The sequence below is a fragment of the Lepidochelys olivacea genome (assembly GCF_965140295.1).
Source record: "Lepidochelys olivacea isolate rLepOli2 genome assembly, chromosome: 11".
Lineage (NCBI taxonomy): Eukaryota > Metazoa > Chordata > Testudines > Cheloniidae > Lepidochelys > Lepidochelys olivacea.
Genome location: NC_140421.1, coordinates 10,997,060 through 11,021,122, shown reverse-complemented (window position 1 = coordinate 11,021,122; position 24,063 = coordinate 10,997,060). Strand labels below are relative to the sequence as shown.

The following is a 24,063-nucleotide window of genomic DNA, read 5'->3' as shown; positions in this document are numbered from 1 at the left end:
TCACAGATAAAAGGGAAAATTTATTTTGGACCCACTGGTTTGCAACTCTACTGCTGGAAAAACTAAGGGAAGGTAACATTAATGTAGGGAATCAAATGGCAAAGAAAACAGATATTTGACTTAAAGATCACCTGGTGATAAAGACTAAATTTCTTTCTTGCTGCTTTCAGGATTTCATCCTGAAACCCTTCCTCAGGGGGTGTAGTCCTTAATTACAGATTTATGGGACTATTCACCATTAAATTAAATGGAGTGTATGCATAAATAAGTAATCTCTGCTTCTTGGATTATTTTGAATGTAAGATTACTCTGTCAAATGTTTCTCAGCTGTAAAATGCATGTTGGCAGGGATCTTGAATTACTCTAGTAAATCTGTATACATGGTGTTTTCTCTTTTACATTGCTTTTCTATTGATTCACTGCTACCAAGAATATTAAGATTGCTGCAGATAGTCTGTTTAAAAAATAAAATAAAATCAACTTGTAAATTCCTGAATTGCTGAGTGGTGTTTCTTTCGAAAAGCTATAAACCTCAAAACTCATTAAATCATCCATGAAATGATTTCATAGACTACCTCAGAAATGTACTTCAGTTTTATCTTAAATTTTACCATCCATGCAGGATTTGCCTATTCAGAGATATGTCTATATAATCCTTGGATTAAAGATTTAAACATACAAACTTCCTTTCTCCCCCTAGTCACTTTTCATTCTTAATGATAGAGCAGTTAGCCCCTAGACAGAGATTAAGGCTTGGATTTTTAAAGTAACATAAGGGAATTATCCAAAATCCTACTGAAATTCACCAAATTAAGTGGAATCTGGGGGCATGAATCCCTTAAATTCCTCTGAAAAAAGCATCCCACTTTCCCAATACAGGTTCTTGGGCCAGTAAATGAGCTTCCCTTACTAACTTGTACATAAGCCCCTTCATTTTCAATTTAAACTAATTTTTACCAAAAAAATCCCAGGTTTTACCATAAGTATTTGGTTTTTTTCCAATTTTCACTCTACTGTTGAATCATTCAAATATGTAAAAAATGACTTTTTATTAGGAAAATACAATATATTGCATGAAATATGTATTATGATAATACATTAGTCTGTGTGTATATGCAAGTAGGCTATGTATTAGTCTAGAAGATACACACAATAAACAAACAGGCACGCACTCAAAATGTGAAGTGCGTGCATGTCTGAATGTACGGATTAATCTCACCCCCACCACGCACCCATTTCAAAATGTTAGCAGATAATGGTTTAAAGATGTGACGCACTAAAATGGGAAGAAAACAAAAACAGGAGAAAAGGATGAAGTTGAGTGTATGCGTCGCAAATGGTGTGCCCCAACTATTAACTGCAAATACTTATAGGCTAATAGTTCTAAGTCTACAACAGTAAACTGTTTATTCAAATGAAAAGTTTTATTTAGGGATTGGAGATATGTTTTTCTTAAATTCAAAGGTGGCATTGTGTTTTTAGTTCTGCAGCAAGCCACACTGAAGTCCATTCATCAAAGAATTAATCTACTGAATATGTTTTCCCTGTCCTTCCTTCCACCAAAATAAACCCAGATATTTACCCATAAAAAGGATTAATAGTTTTTTCCATTGATTTTCACCTGTTGTTGTAGTAACAAACACCAGTAAATTCCTGCAAAAAATTAAAGAAAATAAAAACCAAAAATGAAAGGCTCTACCTATACAGTTACATAGGGCTTTATCCTGTAGCAAAGAAATCTAAGGCTCTGCAGGGCCAGTACAAGGCCTATTTTGAGGAATTAAGTGGTACATAGTCTTTGGCTGGCCCTTTGCACAGTGGGACATGAATTTTGTGTATAGTTTACCAAACACATACACCTTTTCTTTTGATTGTTCTCGGGGGTTCCACATACCTCACAAAATGGAAAGATATCCCTGAATAGATACAGCTACCTCCACTAACTGGTTGCTCATATTGAACTATATTACCTCTAACACACTGAGCTTGGCTTCTCTATGCACAAAGTTTCGTTTTTTCCTAAAGAGACTTCGGCCTGGTCTACACTGGAGGGGGGAAATCAATCTAAATTACGCAACTTCAGCTACGTGAATAATGTAGCTGAAGTCGACGTACTTAGATCTACTCACCGCGGTGACTTCACTGTGGTGAGTCGATGTGTGATGCTCCCCTGTCAACTCTGCCTGTGCCTCTTGCTCCGGTGGAGTACCAGAGTCGACGGGAGAGCACTCGGTCAATTTATCACGTCTAGACTAGATGCAATAAATCGACCCCCGCTGGATCGATTGCTGCCCGTCGATGCAGCGGGTAGTATAGCAAGCCCTTCACCTATATTCAAGGAAAAGAAAAGTCTTAAAGGACTCTACTTCATAACAGCATCATGGCTGAAGGAGTCACTGGGAAGCTTGGTAGTCTGGCCAGGTGCACTACATGTCCAGTAGCCTTTTCTAATCAGGGAAAATAGACCAGCTGGGCTCTCCCCCAGCCCCCCTCAGCTATCAGAACACAGGAAGAACTTCAGCTAGTAGCTCTAAAATGAGCGGCTGAAATGGAAGAATTAAAAAGAAAATGCAAAGATAAAATGCAGAGCGAAACTTGTGAACCAAAAAAGAATGGCATGGCACGTTCTAGAAATTAGTCTGGGGAAGTTCTCTGGTCTCTGTTATACAGATAAGACTAGATGATCACAATGGTCCCTTCTGGCCTTAGAATCTATGAATTCTTTATTCACATCATTAATCTCAAAGGAACTGCTCCCGTGGATGACTTGAAGGGCCTTTGGATTATACCGACAAGGGCTGCAGGATCAGGATCATGGTTCACAAGAGCAGCAGCCTCTCTGACTCACTGCAAACCATTAATGACAAGTAATTAATTTATTGTTGATACTTGATTTGACAAGAGATTGTTACTCATCTTTAACAGTACATATTCATGCTTGACTATCCATACCTTCTGCAAATGGCTGGGTATGATAAATATGTGAAACTGGACTTCTATTTAAAGAACGTGACTCAAATCTTTTGTCTGTAAAGTAAGAGTTTGTTAAACAAACAAAAAAGATGAGATAATTTTAAGTGTGATTTTAGAAAAAGGAAGTTGAATAGTCAGTGTAACTTCAACAGGTCAGAATAGGATTTTATTTGCCCTGGTGTAAATTCAGATTAACTTCATTGACTTCAATAAATTTATTCTGGATTTACACCAGTGTAATGGAAATCAGAATCAGGCCCAAATGTTACCTAATTAAATAGGCTAGGAAGTAAGCTTGATATACTCTGGTTCATAGTAGGCAATGCTTTTGTTAGCCATTAGATTTAATTGTTCATCTTGTTCAAAATCATCTCTTTCAAAGACATCCTGACTATAAACCAGCTGAGTAATGACCTTATAACAGTAGGTAAATTATTTTCAAGTATTTTGTATTTGTACATTAACACACAATTAACTGAGGAAAAAAGCCTCTCCAAGTCCAAGAAGCAACATGACAAAACACCAAAAGAAAAACTAGGCGCCTTAATTTTATTATCGTGTAACCAGCTGTAAAGAATTACTGGTCTAAAGCACAGTGTGTAATTGTCCTATTCTAAACATTTACTAAAGCCGATAAATCACAGCAGTCCCAAGAAGTGATGTCACCATTGGCCAGCTGTGATCTTATTTTTAAAAAAGTCTAAAATTCTCTGCTATTAATGCAAATATAGACATATCCCACAGCTTAGGATTTCATGGATGTTGTATTTCCTTTCCTCAGTGACAACCACTTAGAGATCAGGAAAATTACAGTAACATGTCTACAGTTTTGGACTTATTGTATTAGTTGCTTCATACTCAGCCAGAACCGAAGATCTTCCCTCTTGGAATCTAAACACCGTATATAATTTTTTTTTCTCACACATAAGGCTGAATAGGCCCTTAAAGGATCTGATCCATAGCTACCAATGAGCATGGGACATAAAGCAAAACAATGGCTATGCCAAAAAAAAAAAAAAAAGACCAACTAGTGGGAGGGTAAATAGAAGGTTGTAATAAATTATTAGGTCATGCAGAATATCCATGTACTTGCTTGACAGCTAATTTTGGTGGTGGTGGGAAGATTCAGGAGGTGCCTAATAAGAGGAAATATTTGGCATGGCATCAACATTGCTTAGATTTATGGCATGGCTAACAAGCTGGCCACCACACAAGATAAATCAGCCTACCAGCTCTTACTTCTGATTACTCAGTGATGGCTTCAGCAGCTTAATGAGTGGCAAACGTACAGTCCCATTAATTGGGCAGGAGAGAGAGGAGGAGGAGGAGGAGACTTGCACCCAAAAACAGACAAGAGTGTGAGAAATCCCTTAACCTCTACACCAGTGTAGTGAGAAGTTGCTCCCTATACATCACTGGTGGGGTGAGACAGGCAAAAGAGATACATTTTATATATATATTTATAAGTTATGTATTCATATATCTGCAAACTTCTAATAGCAATAGAGAAAGTGTTCAGGTCCAAGTGATGGTTCTCCATTTAATTAGGATGCTATGTCAACTTGCAGCTCAATGTCACCAGAGGGTGTGAAATGTGAGACTTAGTGCCACAAAGGATACACTAAAAAACAATCTATAAGAGCTAAACGATGGGCTTGCCCCTTACTCATCAGACAGGAAATGACCCTTGTTCATGGAACCTGCAGTGGCTTTTGCTTTCTTGTCACCAGCTCTTACGGGTGCTAGTTACATAGCACATTGCCTGAAAGAGCTGCAAAACAAGGCTGATTCACGATTAAAACATTTTCAAATTTTTTTTATTGATTTATTTTTAGGTCAAAATGAATTTTAAAAAACTCGTCCTATGAAGACATAACCTCCGGATGAATGTAACTTTGTAGCATGAACAGCACAAGCACAAATTTTTAACATGCTCGCTGTAGTGATGCTATATTTGTTTACAGTGATTTACAGTCTTTAACATGACTGCTAAAGAAATAGTTTTAATGCTATAACTCCATTTTTAAATTGTTATTTAATAAACATATGGACAAGCATTTGGAATGTACACAAATCATGTTGTATGTAATTTTTGCATATCAAAAATATTACACATCTGTCAGACATACAATCAAATATACTGCTTTTCAATATGCATTTCATATGGCCTAAACATAAAAAGACAAACAGCCTACATTTGCTCCCGTATTTACAGGGGCATTTGATGACACAAATGCTGAAAAATGAGACTGATTCTGAACTTAATCTATGCTGTGCTGATTTTTGACAACTTTGTTTAAAATGACTCAATACATTCTATAAAGCTATGTAAACAGTTCCGGTACAGCGGATTAAAAATCAAATCAGTTAGATCTGGAATGGTCAATGCTAGTGTCTTCATTAACTCAATTTCCCTATTTATCCCTGAGCACCTTAAAATTGTTCCCCCAAACATCTCTGAAGAACATGCAAAACTGCATTTGAACTGATTTTTATGTTTCTCAAAAGTCCCATTTTCCTCCACCGATTTAAAAAAAAAAGTTATTACATGAATCGTAATACACTTCCAAAAAAAATGCAGAATCACCGTATCAAACATCTTCACCTACAGACACACTACAGATTACAAAAATATTTGTATTTTTTTGCATAGGAGTGTTGATGGGCATATTCTCACATCATGAGAAAATGCTAGTTTTTAAACAGAATATGGCAACAATCTGTTTTCCTTTAAAAAATCAAGTAGTTTCACTTTATTTCAAAATTGTACAAAATGGCCATGGCTGTTATTTTTTATTTTTTATTTTTTTTAAGTCTCTGTCTTCAGAATATGTGAAATCTCAGGCGCAGTAACAGTGGACCTGGGACCATTCACAGTGCAGTGGAAAACATCTTTTGAGGCAGAAATTACAGTTCATCCTTCTTCTTCCCTACCCTTTCATGGTCTCTTTCTCTAAGGGTTCGCATGAAACTGGCAAATCCAGACTCCTGTATTTAAAGAAAGAAAAATGTTGGTCAAATTTTTAAAATAAGACACCAAAACAACGTTTCAAGACTCCCAACACCAAGGAATGGGTATGTATGTGGAATGTGGACTAGAGAACAGAGTCGTTGCTTCTGTACTGTCTGATCACAACGATGTGCTGGGGCAGGGCTCCGCCAATGAAGTGGAAAAGGAAATATCCACAGAGGCTTTCCAGGGGCGGCCAACCTGCGGCCCCGGAGCCCCGTGCGGCTCTTCAGAAGTTAACACGCGGCTCCTTGTCTAGGCACCGACTCCGGGGCTGGAGCTACAGGCACCAACTTTCCAGTGTGCCGGGGGGGGCCCACTGCTCAACCCCTGGCTCTGCCACAGGCCCCGCCCCCTCCCTGAGCCTGCCACATGCCCTCATTCCTCCCCTCCCCAGAGCCTCCTACATGCCATGAAACAGCTGATCGGGCGGGGGAGGCGCTGATCAGTGGGGCTGCCGGTGGGTGGGAGGCACTGGGAGAGGCGGGAGCTGATGCAGGGCTGCTGACATATTACTGTGGCTTTTTGGCAATGTCCATTGGTAAATTCTGGCTCCTTCTCAGGCCCAGGTTGGCCACCCCTGCTTTAGACTCATCAAGTCTCTCATGAAAAACTGGCAGTGGGAAGGGGAGAAAGAATACAGAAGGCAACAATGTAATGGAAGAGACAGGGCAGGGAGCTTCTCACAAATTTTGTCAATGCTTTTACATTAATAAACTCTGAAACATACATTAGTGCCATATTAATATGCTGTATGCACCACTTCAAAACTAGCTAGTAGACATGTGATTGCCACCCAGGAGCACAGAGATTTGTCACAATTCTTTATTCCATGATATTGCTCAGCATTGGTTGTCTCAAGGGCTCTCTCTTAGACCTTAGATCACAACTGACTCCACATGGGCATGAAGTGCCATACATGAATGTAAGGGACTTGCTCACACAGAATCAGTTACTAGACTGGGCCCTGGTTAACAAAAGGTGGTTCTTTGTGCAACCCAGGGAATTAATTTACAAGTAAAGGTTTCTTTGGCAGAGTCAGGAACAGAATACAGGCTTCCTGACTCCCAGTGCCTTCCTCTAACTGCTAGAACTCCTTTGCACGATAGGAGGCTATCGGCCAAGATTCTTCAACCTTTGACACAGAAAAGGAATCCAGGATCGCGGTAATTTTTGAAGTGTTTTACTGCTTTAGTAACAACATCCTTTGCTATCATATTGCAACAAACCCGTAACTCTATGCACTTCATGGTTGTCACTTTGCTGCATGCTATGTCTATTCAGGACTTCATAATGGCAGCAGGGACAGAAATCACATTCGCCAGCTCCAAAAGCAGATGGCCATGCCATCAAACTAAAGGAGAATCTCCAGTACTTGTTCAAAATAGAGAGACACTGTAGAGTAATTCTAATTCTATCCAATAGTCAGTTGTACACAAACACACTAGCTAGAACATTTTCCAACAATTGGACAATGTCTCCCTTAAGTCAGGTGATTCTAGAGCTGGAATCCTTTCCTTTATAAATCTCATAAGAACAGCCACACAGGGTCAGAGCAATGGTCCATCTAGCCTAGTATCCTGTCTTCCAGCAGTGACCAATGCCAGGTGCTTCATCAAGTGATCCATCCCTTGTCGTCCATTCCCAGCTTCTGACAAACAGAGGCTATGGACTCTTCAGACATGGTTGTGCATCCCTGTCCATCCTGGCTAATAGCCATTGATGGACCTATCCCCCTTGAATTTATTTTGTTCTTTTTTGAGCCCTGTTATAGTCTTGGCCTTCACAACATCCTCTGGCAAAGAGTTCCATAGGTTGACTGTGCATTGTGGGAAGAAATACTTCCTGTTTGTTTGTTTTAAACCTGTTGCCTGGTAATTTCATTTCGTGACTCCCTAATTCTTGTATTGTGAGAAGGAGTAAATACCACTTGCTTATTTACTTTCTCCACACCAATTTTATAGACCTCTATCATATCTCTCCTTAGTTGTTTATTTTCCAAGCTGAAAAGTCCCATCTGCTATTTTCTTGCCCAGTCCCCCAGTTTTGTGAGATCCTTTTCTATCTCTTCGCAGTCTGTTTGGGACTTAACTATCTTGAGTAGTTTTGTATCATCTGCAAATTTTGCCACCTCACTGTTTACCCCTTTTTCCAAATCGTTTATGAATATGTTGAATAGGACTGGGCCCAGTTCAGACCCCTGGGGAACACCATTATTTACCTCTCTCCATTCTGAAAACAGACCATTTATTCCTATCCTTTATTTCCTATCTTTTAACCAGTTACTGATCCAGGAGAGGACCTTCCCTCTTATCCCATGACAGCTTATTTTGCTTAAGAGCCTTTGTTGAGGCACCCTGTCAAAGGCTTTCTGAAACTCTACGTACACTATATCCACTGGATCACCCTTGTCCACATCCTTCTTGACCCCCTCAAAGAATTCTAGTAGATTGGTGAGGCATGATTTCTCCTTACAAAAACCATGTTGACTCTTCCCCAACAAATCATGTTCATCTACGTGTCTAATAATACTGTTTTTTACTACAGTTTCAACCAATTTGCCTAATACTGAAGTTAGGCTTACTGGCCTCTAATTGCCAGAATCGTCTCTGGAGCCTTTTTTAAAAATCGATATCACATTAGCTATCCTTCAGTCATCCGGTACCAAAGCTGATTTAAATGATAGGTTACATACCACCATTAATAGTTCTGCAATTTTACATTTGAGTTCCTTCAGAACTCTTGGGGGAATACCATTTGGTCCTGGTGACTTATTACTGTTTATCAATTTGTTCCAAACTCACCTCTAATGACACCTCAGTCTGGGACAGTTCCTCAGATTTGTCACCAAAAAAGAATAGCTTATGTTTGGGAATCTCCTTCACATTCTCAGCCATGAAGACTGATGTAAAGAATTAATTTGGTTTCTCCACAATGATCTTATCTTCCTTGAATGCTCCTTTAGCATCTTGATCGTCCAGTGGCCCACTGGCTGTTTAGCAAGCTTCCTGCTTCTGATGTACTTTTTAAAAAATTGCTAGTACTTTGAGTCTTTGGCTAGCTGTTTTTCAAAAAAAAAAAAAAAATTAGGCCTTTCTAATTATATTTTTACACTTCACTTGCCAGAGTTTATGCTCCTTTCTAATTTCCTCAATACCATTTAAGTTCCAATTCTTAAAGGATGCCTTTTTGCATCTAACGGCTTTTTACACTTTGTTGTTTAGCCACGGTGGCACTTTTCTGGTTCTCTTACTATGTTTTTTTAATTTGGGGTATACATTTAAATTGAGCCTCTATTATGGTTTCTTTAAAAAATTTCCATGCAGCTTGCAGGGAGTTCACTTTTGGCACTGTACCTTTTAATTTCTGTTTAACTAAATTCCTCATTTTTGTGTCGTTCCCTTTTCGGAAATTAAATGCTGCCACGGAGATCCTGGACTTCAGTCTCTTACCTAGCTGCCTAAATTTGGCCTCCGAGATCTCTCACCTATCTTTCCCTATGTTCTTGGTACCCACGTGTACCATGACCACCAGCTCGTCCCCAGCACTACACGTAAGTCTGTATAGATTTCTCGAGAGATCTGCAACCTTCACACCCAGCAGGCAAGTCACCATATGGATCTCCTGGTCATCGCAAACCCAGCTATCTGTGTTTCTAATGATCGTCCCCCATGACTATTACCTGTCTCTTCCTAATAACTGGAGTTCCCTCCCCCGGAGAGGTATCCTCCGTGCGAGAGGATACCATGACATCATCTGAAAGGAGGGTCCCAACTATGGGATTGTTTCCCTCTGCTCCAGTTTGATGTTTTCCTTCCCGGAGACTTTCATCCTCCTTAAGAATACAGAGGCTCTATTACTCTATATTTTCAAGGTTTATAACAGCAACACTTCCAGGGCCAGGCATTTCCCTGCCAATAATCATTGGCTGGGTTGAGGACACCTACGTTTTCTCCTTAGTCCTTTATTTCCTCTACGCAGTCATTAATTTTCAAGAAATGATCTCTCCCTAGGCTATTATGACTGAAAAGATACAAACCAAACAGCCAGTAGATTGCTCTGTCACTTCTACTCATTTTATAAACCCAGAAAAGTGTTGCACCATATCTGCACCTAGCTGTCAGGGTGTATGATCAACTGTATGTAACACCATGGGAAAGTGGAACCAGCCATGAGCTAGGAACCAACTGTTCACTCCTGAAACTCGGGTTAGAATCCGATTTAATGAAAACAAGTGATTTGGTCCCCTTCTACTCTAAGGACGGTTTTGTCCACATCACAAAACCAACGATCAGTCATGATTTGGCAGACTCATAGACTTAAAACATTTGGGGTATGGCAAGTCCAGATTCAGATGCACTAGTAGAGCTGAGTGGAGCAATTTTCACATCACCTGCCAACTCTGGGACTGATTCTACTTAATACAATTCATTCCCCATTTTCATTAGTACTACATCTACCCACAGACTTTTTATTAAACAGAAAGACATTAAATTCACTCCAGATTTCCCCAAATAGACCAAACAAGTTCCAGTTCACAAGTGCGTATGGGTGTGGTACACAGTGATTCAGCCCAGTGAATTACTGATGGGAGCAGAAAAGTTAAAGCCTTTTGCAATACACTGAAAGTTTACCCTGTCCTGTTCATTTACAACAAAAATGGAAAGACACAAGTCATTCCTCTCCCCATTGCGGTTATTTTTTTTAAATTGCAACCTGTTCTTATACTTACCCCTCTCTCTCCGTTATATTTTTCTACAAACTTCCCATAGTTGTAATAGTTAAAGGTCGGGTAACCATCCACACCTTCCTGTTTACACAGATCATGGTTCTGTTCTTTGGCACAGTCCACTGCAGCATAGGCTATCTGAAATACAAAAGGAACAGCACATAAGAGATGAAAAACCATAACTGTCTGCTGTTTCAAATAGCGGCACCTTTAGTGGGTGAGAAATTGAAGAGGTGTACACCCTCTGCTGTTGCAGCCTATATGTGTCTGGAATAGGAACCACCACTTGTACCAAAATATGCAATGCTTTTATAATCTCCAGAGATGGGGAGAACGTTGGCTTGCACAACCCTTAGGTAAGACGTGAACTCTGTTCTCTAGGGGTGCAGCAATTCATTGTGCTGGCTAGAACTGTAGCTCTTAAACTTCATTAATTAGGACTACTTGGCTGCAAGTGCTAATAGGGTAAGAAAACCATCTTTGTTATCCCTAAATATACTACTGTATCTGGCTGGCTGCAACGTCTTCTTCCCTCTTTAGTTTAGTCAGAGAAAAGTTTATATAGAAAGATGGTGCAATGTTTATTAATTAATTCATACAAGTGTAAAGGGCATTAATGATGTATGCGCAAAGCAGCTGTAACAATCCTCACCCCGTTCCCAGGTTAAGTGAGATGTGAGTAGTGGGTAGGGCACCAGAGTCAGATGACCTAGGATTTAATCCTGGCTCCGTTACTCATCTTCTGTGTGCCTTTAGGTAAATTGCCTTACTCCTCTGCCACCCTTTGTCTGTCTTGTAGTTTGGACTGCAAGCTGTTTGGAGTAAGGAGTGTTATGAGTACATACAGTGCCTAGCACCATGGAGTTCTGATCTCGGGTAAGGTCCCTAGACGCTACAAACAACAGTAATAGCCAGAAAGAGTGACCAGCATGGCAACTCTCTGCTGATCTACTATAGACTGGCTTCGTCCCTCTTTACGAGCTCTCTCTGTAAGCAGGCAACTTAGGAGCCAGAGTATGTCGTCCCAGACTAAACAGGGTTCACGGCTACTTTACCACCCTGCGTCCTATCACTGGGAACCTGACTCTGAGAGGTACTAAGAACCAGCACTTCCCACTGGCTGCAGTGGGAGTTATGGATGCATCTCAGGATCAGGCCTTTTTTTAAAATGTTCAGCTGCAGCTCTTTTGGAAAATGGACTTTACTTACACTGGCCCAATCCCACTGTTACTACATATACATAGCACCACCTGCAGAAGTTATTCTGAAGTTCTATTGCAATTTACACACACTTACCTTTACAATTCCATTATGCATTTGCTGGAGACTGGGAGGGTTACACAGTGTTAAATCTATGCTACACAAAAGCCAACCAATTAGAGATGAGATTATTGTGACTACTGGCTACAGTGTTTCAAAGCTAATTTAATACCAGGTGCCTTTTAACTTTAACTTTCCATTCCACTGGCCTACTCCAAGCAATCTGAGCAAAATACCTTTTATTTGCCTGATGTCTGTGCTTCTGATGCCCTGTACACCCATAATTAAAGATCACTTACTATGCACTATGTCTTTTATTTGTTTGGTGAGGCAGTCAAAACTACATCAACTGATCTCAACATCTGGGCAGCAATTAAAGAAACTGGAAAATCTATCTTGGGTTTTATTGTTGTTCTGGATTTGAGATCCTCATAAAACAATGGTTTAGAAAGATCAAACTCGACTGTATTCTCAGATGAAAACTGCTACCTCAATGCAGAATATCACTTCTTTATTTGTGTGTTAAAACAAGAAAACCATTAAAGTGGCCTTAAAGATCAAGGATTCCTGAAGACTATTTAAATAAAAGAATAAAAATCACTAATACATTCTGGTTGTTTTTGAACAACAGACAGAACTCACAATGAATTAGGGCCACTAAAGACAAATGTTAAGAATAATCTGCAGCAAGAACTCTTCATCTATTTTTCTGTCAGGTATTTATACATTAAAAGGCATATTAAAAGAGCATTATTTAGGTTGCATGTCAAATAGTTGAAGAGAAAAGCCAGATTTATGGTTGTGCAAGCTTATTACTGCCTCTTTGTGCAACCATTCTGTGCAATAAAATGAGGCAGGAGTCCTGTGGAAAAATGTTGTATCTGACCATGTAATTAAAGACTATATCATAATGTACATGCAAGAGGGCAGAATTAAAGTTGCATGGGCAACCGTAGACCTGGTATTTCCTATCTCTGGAGTTCTTGAGTTTGCAGCCTTAATGTTCTTTTACTGAAGTTTCATATGTAATTTCCTAATTGTTTTTTTTTAAGAAAAAAGGCAAAAACAAGTTCTATTAGGTGCAACTGTAACAATCTCTCTATTGTGCATCAAACTGAGTTTGAATCCTAAACCCTCAGCATTGTAGCACAGACTGCCTCTACTTGCTACATTAGCTGGCAGCAGGAGAAAGCTGTGATTCAGAGGCAAGGGGGTGCAGTGGAGGGAAATGTGCTGGTGAGGCCATATGTTGCGTCAAAGGGTGGTGGTGGTGCTCCATCTCTCTCCCCCTCCCCCTTTCCATGGAGAGCTGGGAGCTATTACTCCTTGTGATGTCCCCGGATGTGGCCGGGGGGAAGGCGGGGGCAGGGACTCGGGCACAGGGGCATCTGCTGTGCAACACGTTATGCACTTTAGAAATCACAAGCTGACAGAGCGCGTTACTCCGCTGCGTAGACAAGCCCTAGTACATTACTATACTTAGCGTCATTGTTTTCTTCAGGGGAACCACTTCCCAACAGAACTGTGAAACAATTTTCTATTCTAGAGTGATGTTACAATTTAAAAAAAAACGTGCATGTGTTAAATGGGTGTGTGGGAAAGAGACAATGGAATCTCCTTTCCTTTCAGGAAATTGTTCCCCTTCTGTTTTTCATTTCAACAGTCATTGTAAGATGATGTAAAATATCTTCCTTTGGTAGCAGTTGCTCTCCTGTTAAAATATGTACCGCCACGCACAGGTTTATTGATTCAAGCAAATAAATCTCTGCGGGAGCTAATATCGACTTTTTGTTATGAAAATGGAAGTGAATAACTGAATATTGATTGGAGGAAGGAATGATATGGGACAGACTTATTTCAAAAAAATAAATTAGGGATAAAATTTCAGTGTGCAAAAGAATGGTACTAAGCATCTGGCTTTACAGAATAGTCAACGACAGGTGACAAATATGATTATAAAAAAAAAAGTCTGTTGTTGCCAAGTGACTTAAAGGTTTTGATAATACATCTGAATTAGACAGGGACCCATTCTTCCCTATGTTTACTGTACAAAGTTTTATTTATGTAACTCCAAAATACAATACACCCCATTGAGGTTAGCCACAATTCACTCGCTGTTCTCCACGAGAATCAGTTTGCAAGAGAAGAAAAATCTTTAGTTACCATGATGTACAGCACCAACATTACCATGAGTCTTTTTTTCTTTTTTTTTTTTAAATTCAAGACATGCTTGAATCTCCAAAGTATTAGTTTCTTGTTTCCTTAGTGCATTTGTATCCCAATTTCATCACACAGAATTTTCTTGGATTAGGACCTGAAAGTGTCATTCAGCCTAAAAACTGTGACTGCCAAAAATAGCATGGTGGAGTTCCATATTGAGATTCATTAAGTCTCACTGATTTCTAAAGGTTCTGCAGACCACAGCAGATCTTCCTTCAGTGACAGCTGTGCAATCCCAATTTCTTCAGATTTTGCCCTCAATGACAACCCACTGTTACCTGACTTGTGTTCTGCTTTATATAGATGCATAAGAGTACAAGTGTGTTCAAATATATAAGTAATTCCAAAGAGGCTTGCCCAAATAGCAGCACCTTTTGCAGAATTCTGGATATTTCTTACTTTGGGGGCATGGAAAAAAATCAAGAGATTTCCTCCACGAATTTCAGAACAGAGCACCATAACTCAATTCATTCCTGCTGAACTTTGGACTCAGCTTTTTGGGGCTCAGCTGAAAATGAGCCTGCGGACTTCTAAAGGTTTCACTGGAGTCCCTAAGAGTCTCTAGAGTACTGACTGAACAAATCTTCATGCTCCTCCATCTGTTCAGCAAAGGGACAACTGTCACACTTGCAGCTCTTCAGCATCTGTTGGTGAGCCGGAAGGTATGAACGGTCTCTGCTGAAAGCATCCATGAAGAGAGCTGCAGATACAAGTTTAGGCCTAGGGTTCTCTCCTGGCAAGTCAAGGTCATAGCTCCCCAGGCAGCTGAAAACAAGAAGGTCCCAGGACCCAGGTTTAATATTTTTAAAGTACCTGACAGTAATATTTTGTCAGCTGGTGAAAAGCAAAAAGTGACTTGCAACTGGCAGAGAATGAAGGAGTGAGGGCTTTGCAATGGGGGATGTCTCATTGGGCCTAGCAGAGTTGGTTGCATAAGAACCCTTCCACAAGTTACCCTGAATGCTGTACAGTCAAGATGTGCTCAGCATCTCTAGACTTCTCTCCTCAGTGGCCTGCTCTTACCAGTACTCCAAAGACACTAAAGCAAGTGAAGGCGCAGGGGCCGTGGGTGGTATGCCAGGGCCAGAGCCAGATATTTCCAGATCTATCCTCTGTAATGCATAGACACACTGGACCAGCACATCAGCTGGATATTTCTGCTGAAGTAATCAGCAATGAGACAACCAATGAAAAGTTAATATTTGAGGCCAAATTTTGAAATGGTGACCTTCATTTCTGTGCATGTGACTTTGCATGCACAGATGATGGGCTTTGCATGTGCAAATTCTGTTGTTAGTGCACAAGTATTATGCAATTGAAAAGTGCACACCAACAGATTGAGTTCTCTTTGGAAAAAATCTGGCCTGTTATGGATCTTCAAAATTATTGATACCAGTCACACCTCCGAGCAGTCTGTTTTCTGTCTCTCTACAAACTTGGGAGAGCTCTGTCAGTTGACCCTTTTGGATATTTTTTGCGACCATAAGGCCTGGAATCTTTTGTTCCTTTAATTTAAAAAGTTAAAATTTTCCAGAAGCCAAGGGGCCACCCTTATTGAAAAGTCCATGAGAATTTAACAGAAAATGATAACATTTGAACCATCTGTTAGCATCGAACCTCTTCCTGCTACAGAATCCTATAGGACAACAGTTTAAAAAATAGAGACAGCTTAATTATTTTCTATTACATTCTGTACATTTTTAAGATTAATACCTTTGCTCCTTATTTTTGGAGTAACGTCTACTGAACACTTTTGGTTTAATCCCTATTTAATTCCATAGGGTCACAGTTCAACAAAACATTTGAGGATGTGTGTAACTTTAAACACAGGAGTTGTCTCATTGAAGTTAGTGGGGACAGTCACATGCTTAAGTCCTTTGCTGGATCAAGGCCCTATGTCTTTTCTATAAGGGCACCAACAGGCAGCAAGAAACATCTTGGTAGCATATGGGTTGCGCATGACTGAAGAGGGTTCCCCAACATGATCAATCCTTAGCACTTTCATGAATTAACAAGGGGAACGAAGCTGTTTTTGCTGCGTGCCTACCTTTTGGAAACTGTACAAACCTCAATATTCTCTATTGGATCTTCTGTTCCACCTCATTACATTTTATACCTCTGCAGTTCAGCCTTAAATGCCCTCAGCTGAAATAAAGAGTTGCAGCCATCAATCATTGTCTCCGGGGCTTTGAGTCCTTTCACAGCCGCCTGCAGTTGTGAATCAAAACCTTCAGATGTTTGCATTCAGCACAACCATGATACATGCTAAATTGTGATCAGATGTTTTATTAATACATCCGGATAAGCAACTCTCACATTGTTTTGTACATTCACTTAATAATTCCTAGATGGAATAAAATTGCAGGGAGCTTAGGAAAGAAAGGCCTGTCTCAGAGCTAGCAGAAGGTGGTGAGAAAAATGACACATTTTTAGAATTCTTGAAAACAAACCAGTAACCACAAGGCAACACGTTGCAAAAGTTCCAGCAGCAGGGGAATTGAGAGCGGTGTGCCACTAAATGCTGCTACATGCCACCTGAACCCAAGGGCATAACACCACCATTCTAATTCCATCCGTAAGCAAGACAAGAGAGCAATTTGCCTCTCTACAGTTCATCACATGTAGTTCATAGATTGACTAAATGCCCTCCATAGAAACTCCTCCCCTTTCCCAGCATGTGCGCACACAGATGCACCCACAGTTGATTGAGGTGTCTCCAATATCTGTAAAGTCTAAATGGCAAGAGGTTTCAAAGCTAGCCCTTAATTTCCTGGTAAATCCCCCAAGCCATTTCCACATTAATGGAAAAAAGGTGCTGGGTTGCAAAGACCGGAAAGAAATAAAGGGAACTAAAAACAAACCAAAAAGGGTTTTTTTAAATAGCATCTTTCATATAAACCATATCCTGAAACACGTTACAGATCACAGAGACAAGAGAGAGACTGACGTTGTGCTAACAAAGGAGAAATGATAGGGACCAACAGTACAAGCCTTTGCTTATATGAGCCAATAAGGCGACTGTATTTGTGTGAGCAAGGACTGCCCACGTTGCTAAAGGTTTGATAGATCTGACACAAATTGCAATTTCCCAGTTTATGGATTAAGGATGGAGTTTTCAACAGCCTGGGACTTGTGCTCCCAAGAGACATCAATTGGGTTGTCTTGTAAATCACTTAGGCTCTTTTGATAATCCCCTGTGCGTTTCTGCCCAGAGTCAGGATATGTCTACACTACAGCCACTACGGTGCACAGCTCCAGCGCTCCACCTGTGCCGCTGACGGGCCACAGCATAAATGCTCCTGACGCTGATGGAAAGAGTGTTTCTGTCGGTATAATTAATCCACCTCTTTGAAAGGTGGTATTTGGGTTGATGGAAGAATTCTTCTGTTGACCCAACTGCGTCTACACCAGGGGTTAGATTGACATGTCAAACAGGGAGCAAAATTTTTCAATGCTCTGAACTATGTAGTCGGGTCAAACTAATATTTAGGTTAGCCCAGACCTCAAACACACACACTTCTTCCTATAAAAAGAAAAGGAGTACTTGTGGCACCTTAGAGACTAACCAATTTATTTGAGCATAAGCTTTCGTGAGCTACAGCTCACTTCATCGGATGCATACTGTGGAAACTGCAGAAGACATTATATACACAGAGACCATGAAACAATACCTCCTCCCACCCCACTCTCCTGCTGGTAATAGCTTATCTAAAGTGATCACTCTCCTTACAATGTGTATGATAATCAAGTTGGGCCATTTCCAGCACAAATCCAGGTTTTCTCACCCTCCGCCCCACCCCACACAAACTCACTCTCCTGCTGGTAATAGGCCATCCAAAGTGACCACTCTCCTTACAATGTGTATGAAAATCAAGGTGGCGTAAGGAGAGTGGTCAGTTTGGATGAGCTATTACCAGCAGGAGAGTGAGTTTGTGTGGGGTGGGGCGGAGGGTGAGAAAACCTGGATTTGTGCTGGAAATGGCCCAACTTGATTATCATACACATTGTAGGGAGAGTGGTCACTTTGGATAAGCTATTACCAGCAGGAGAGTGAGTTTATGTGTGTGTGTTTTTCGGGAGGGGGTGTGTGTGAGAAAACCTGGATTTGTGCTGGAAATGGCCCACCTTGATTTTCATACACATTGTAAGGAGAGTGGTCACTTTGGATAAGCTATTACCAGCAGGAGAGTGAGTTTGGGGGGGGGGGGGGAAGAGGGTGAGAAAACCTGGATTTGTGCTGGAAAAGGCCCAACTTGATTATCATACATATTGTAAGGAGAGTGATCACTTTAGATAAGCTATTACCAGCAGGAGAGTGGGGTGGGAGGAGGTATTGTTTCATGGTCTCTGTGTATATAATGTCTTCTGCAGTTTCCACAGTATGCATCCGATGAAGTGAGCTGTAGCTCACGAAAGCTTATGCTCAAATAAATTGGTTAGTCTCTAAGGTGCCACAAGTACTCCTTTTCTTTTTGCGAATACAGACTAACACGGCTGTTACTCTGAAACTTCTTCCTATGTCCACCCCACTAATTATAACAAGACTGTAAGGAAGGGTGAACAAGAAAATGTTTAAAATAATCTATTTCTCATTTGTAAAAATTCAGAGTTACAACATGACTTAATAGGGAAGATTTCACCAAAGAAGAATTAAAAGGGAAAAAATAAAGAAAAATCAGAAAGAAGGTTAAAAGTTCAATTCAGTTTGGCCAAAAAAAAAAAAAAAAGACCTCCAAGATGCACACACATTTTATAACTGATTAACTTGTTCAACAGCATTCTTCTGCACAAGCCTTATCATTAAATGAACTGGATCAAGCTTGTTAAGTGAAAAGGTGGCAGAGGCACTTTAAACACCTCAGAAACTATTAAAAAATGGGTTACCTTTCGATCTTCTTTAAAGAGTTCTGCAGCCGTTGTGAAATGTGGGATGGAATTTTTACAGTGTGGACACCCTGTGCGGCATGGGAAGAAAAGGAAAAAAAATGTGTCAAATTCATTGCAGAACAGGACATTAAGGCAACTGAAAGACAAGCCTGTAGGTAAATTAAGAATCAGCATTTAAAAGAAAAAACATTATAGACGAGAGGTTCTCAAACTCTGAGCCCAGGAACTTGGTGGTATGGGGAGTGATTGCTGGGCAGATGGCCTCCAGTTCAGGAAAGTATCCAAGTTTAGGAGAGAACTTAAATATCTGCATAAGTCCCAATAAGCATGTGCTTAAATGTTGTTCAGGGATGGACTGAAGCTTAAGCGCCTTCCTGAATTGGAACCATAGCGCAAGGGTCTCCTCCTTATCTCCAGTTGCTTTAAATAGCATTAAAAGACATCTATAAACAAATTAAAGATTTTCATATTATTCTGTTTTCAAATATGTAATTAGCGTAGTTGCCACAGGGATGTTATGTGATTGACAATGGGAGGACTAGAGGTGGAGGCAGTTGTGAATAGGAGGAGAGGTGGTCTGTATGCTTGAAAATTGGAAGGGAGGTGTCAATGAGACAATCTAGGTATTAAACATCAAGCCCACACTTTGAAAGTTCTAGAGCCACACCCTGGGGGTGGCAGTGAAGTACGTCAGTACACAAGCTCTTCACTTCTGGAGGACAGACCTCCAATTTGCATTAAGATTACAAATTCTTGCTTTTCCATAGTTTCCTCCCATTTGCTCACACAGCAAACACCAGGCAATTTGAAAGGATGGGCAGCCTCTGCTCAAGAGTGGGATAGGACTGAAGGAAAAAAAACCTACACACAGGAAGGCTATGCAGTGTATTGGCAAAACTTTGTGGGGAAGATTGGCCTATTCATGCCGGTATCATAGCAGTGTCAAACTAGAGGCTAGTTAGTTCCTCACTTACGTGGACAAAAATTTCATTCATATTTTACAAAAAAGCAAACCGGGGAAGGAAGATCTGCCCTTTTCATTAGAGAGCTGCTTCAGATTTTAACTGTCTCAATTCAGCAGCTCCATATATAGTCTGTGATGAACCTGAGGTACTCTCAAATACTTGGCCTAAATTAGATAAATCTGTGTGACCAAAAGTAACTAAATATCTGCAGTGAACTATTCTTCCTAACTTGTGGAGATTGTGCACAAGGGAGTTGTCAGAGCCCTTCTCTTTTGATTAGACACAAAGGAAACTGGTTAACTTCAACCAGCCATGCACTGATCTAATATAAAAGTAAAAAGCTATCGACAGATAATCAAAGTATTCCTGCCTTTGCCTTCAAATAATAAAGAACAGCATGCAGGCAACTGCATGTTCACAGTACAGCTCACATTATTCTTACTGTCATTTATCACTAAAATATTTGTAAATAGGTGGCACTCTTCCCGTCTTAGTCAGTATTGAACAGATGCCCTAGCATGATGTTAAAAGGTACTTTGTTACTAGGGCTGCTGTCTTTTAGATGAGATATAAAACCAAGGTTCTGGTATCAAAGATTTCATGGTCTTTTTCACAAGTGAAGATGCTTAACCCTGACATCTTGGCAAATTGCAACAGTGATTACACCGTTGGCCATCCTGCCAACTTCAGTTTGAATCGTACACAGTCTTCTTCCTGCAGGGAGGGATTTTCAAGAGCACAAAGTGACTCAGGAGCACAAGTCCCACTGAAAGCCAGTGAAGTGGTAGGAAATAAATTTCAAAGAAAGTCAATGGGACTCGTACTCATAACTCATCCAGGCATTTCTGAAAATCCCGCCCTTACTGTCCTCAGCTACTTTGTAATGTTGCTACATTCCATCCCAAAGGCAGCTGCACTTCGGCGCTCAGTGAGGAGATCCCTGTGCATACACAGTATAGTCTGAAGATTATTTTGTTAAGTGCTTTGGTGTTGGTCAGTGTCATAAATATAAAGGGAAGGGTAAACCCCTTTGAAATCCCTCCTGGCCAGGGGAAAGCTCCTCTCACCTGTAAAGGGTTAAGAAGCTAAAGGTAACCTCGCTGGCACCTGACCAAAATGACCAATGAGGAGACAAGATACTTTCAAAAGCTGGGAGGAGGGAGAGAAACAAAGGGTCTGTGTCTGTCTGTATGCTGGTTTTCTGCCAGGGATAGACCAGGAATGGAGCCTTAGAACTTTTAGTAAGTAATCTAGCTAGGTATGTGTTAGATTATGATTTCTTTAAATGGCTGAGAAAAGAATTGTGCTGAATAGAATAACTATTTCTGTCTGTGTATCTTTTTTGTAACTTAAGGTTTTGCCTAGAGGGGTTCTCTATGTTTTTGAATCTAATTACCCTGTAAGATATCTACCATCCTGATTTTACAGGGGGGATTTCTTTATTTCTATTTACTTCTATTTTTTATTAAAAGTCTTCTTGTAAAAAACTGAATGCTTTTTCATTGTTCTCAGATCCAAGGGTTTGGGTCTGTGGTCACCTATGCAAATTGGTGAGGCTTTTTAGCCAACATTTCCCAGGAAAGGGGGGGGTGCAAGTGTTGGGAGGATTGTTCATTGTTCTTAAGATCCAAGGGTCTGGGTCTGTAGTCACCTAGGCAAACTGGTGAGGCTTTTTACCAAACCTTGTCCAGGAAGTGGGGTGCAGGGTTTTGGGAAGTATTTTGGGGGGAAAAACGCGTCCAAACAGCTCTTCCCCAGTAACCAGTATTAGTTTGGTGGTGGTAGCGGCTAGTCCAAGGACAACGGGTGGAATATTTTGTACCTTGGGGAAGTTTTGACCTAAGCTGGTAAAGATAAGCTTAGGAGGTTTTTCATGCAGGTCCCCACATCTGTACCCTAGAGTTCAGAGTGGGGGAGGAACCTTGACAGTCAGGCTGAACCAGCTAGTGCCCTGTCCCCCGGGCCAAACAGACTGGGACTCCAGACTGCTCGGTTCTGTTCCCAGGCCTGTAACCCATCTGATGGGTGACACTGGATAAGTCACATCACCTCTCTGTGCCCTTATTTCCACTCCCACCATTTGTCTGTCCTGTCTATCGAGGTTGTAAGCTCTTCAGGGCAGGGACGGTCTCCCAGTATGTTTTTGTACTGGCACCTAGCACTAGGTTGCTAATGCACCTAGCTCTAGTTAAGATAAGCACATAAGATAATAATCAGTGGTGGGGAAACGCTTAAAGACATTTCAGAAGTAAAAAGGCAAGAAATCACACTCACAATCAAAGAGCCCCCTCCCCGAAAATTATTTAAATACTAGCTTACACTTTGACAGCATTACTCCACTCAGTCACTCTAGAAGATAAGGGTCCCCCCAATAACTTACCCTAAGAAGTGCTTTGGAAGGTTCTGGGGTTATTTTGAAGGACTTGAGTTTGATTCTTCAACACAGTTTTTATTAAGTGACCCTTCAGATTGAAAATAAGACACCCCAAAACCAAAAATGCAACTTGATTTTAACTTTTCTCCCCCAACAAGCAAATGTCTTCCAGACAGCATCCCTCAGGTGGCTTGTACCACTCTCTCTGCCTGGGGAGGGAATCTTTAAAGCTCCCTGCTACAAGCCCCCACTTACGTGCTGACACATAGCTTTGATAGTTAGGATTTAGAACAAGTCATTCTTTTCAAGTAAATCCAACTGAAAGCCAATAAACCATGAGTGTCCCTTTAGACACAGAAAAGTCCACTTCACATTAAAAATGCAACCTGGTATTTTACAGTGGTCAACAGATGGCAGCTCGGAATACCAAAGAGCAGTTTAGCTGATAACAGGGGATTAAGAAAACTGTCAGGCATGTCAACAGTTGCTCAATTGCCCTACTGTCCTAGCACGTCATCATGACATATACTGCAGACTAATATCCAACAGAGGGCATCAAGACAGCTGTGAGCAAAGATTCATAGATTCTAAGGGCACAAGGGACCATTAGATCATTTGGATCATTGCCTGTATTTTCCAAATGCTATGACTAATGTGTTTGGAGTTTTTAGGCAACATAGAGGAGATAGCTAAGCCACAAAAAATCCAAAATCATTGGTAAAGGAGTGTAAGCCTCCCAGTTTTATCCTACCACATCTTACACACTCTTGGTAGTTGCTTTCACGTCTACACTCCTCCCTTCCTATGTCTAAACAGAACCCCTCCCCCATCATGGCTTACTGGTGTGTATCTTACATTTCACTTCTGAATTTGACCCAGTGTGTTTTATTTAACTTATTCTGGTCACAAACCTAAAAACACCAACGTATGGCTTTTGGCATCACTGTTCAATGGGCATTCTGTTAACTTTGGCCATCTACCCATGGAACAGATGTGAATTCCGTGCCAAATTCTGTGCTGAATGCTCAAGGGAGTTTCAAGAAGTCATTGAAAAAGATGTGGGAAGGAGCGCCTCAGACGGAACAGCAGAGCTTCATCTGTTACAACTTAAAAGGATTGCCAACTGCAGAAAACTGAAAATCACCCAATTCAGTCATTCTATTTAAGGCGCGCACCCACAAAAAAGCAGAGGATGACATCTTTCTTTTGACAGAAGGAAAACTCATTCCCACCACTCCTTTTTCACACTTCCCATCACACTTTTATTTTAAGCGTTCATGCTGTCGTGGAGATTTGAATGTAAAAAGAACAAGTGTACAATTACTGTGGATTAAGATATGAAAGTACACAGGCTGCTCAGAAGAGATCTTCCAGATGGGCTGGAATGGAAAGAGATTAAACTTGAGGCAACTTAAGGTGTCGATGAGATGTCAAGAGTGGAAAGGTTCTATACATCTTCCTTAAGTATTTATAGGGCAGCAATCTTGAAAAGATGAGATTTTAATTGCAATGGGAAATGGGATTCAAAACCCCTCCAGTATCTTTGAAAATCTCAGTTGTAGTATCAATCTGGATGGGGGTGGCAGCATGGCAGGAACATTTTTGAAACGGAAAACCTATACCAGGGGAGATGGGTTCCACCTTA

The 24,063-nt window shown here is 40.6% G+C and overlaps 1 protein-coding gene across 1 annotated transcript in view; it reads right to left on the bottom strand.

Annotated features, from left to right (window-relative positions):
- Positions 1–5,696: 5,696 nt before the first annotated feature.
- Positions 5,697–24,063, bottom strand: part of PDIA5 (protein disulfide isomerase family A member 5) — a 129,432-nt gene continuing 111,065 nt past the window's right edge. The window contains 3 exon segments of the mRNA XM_084642897.1: positions 5,697–5,961; positions 10,716–10,850; positions 19,077–19,147. Of these exon segments, the coding sequence (XP_084499023.1) occupies positions 5,881–5,961; positions 10,716–10,850; positions 19,077–19,147 (287 nt within the window). The 3' untranslated portion in view covers positions 5,697–5,880.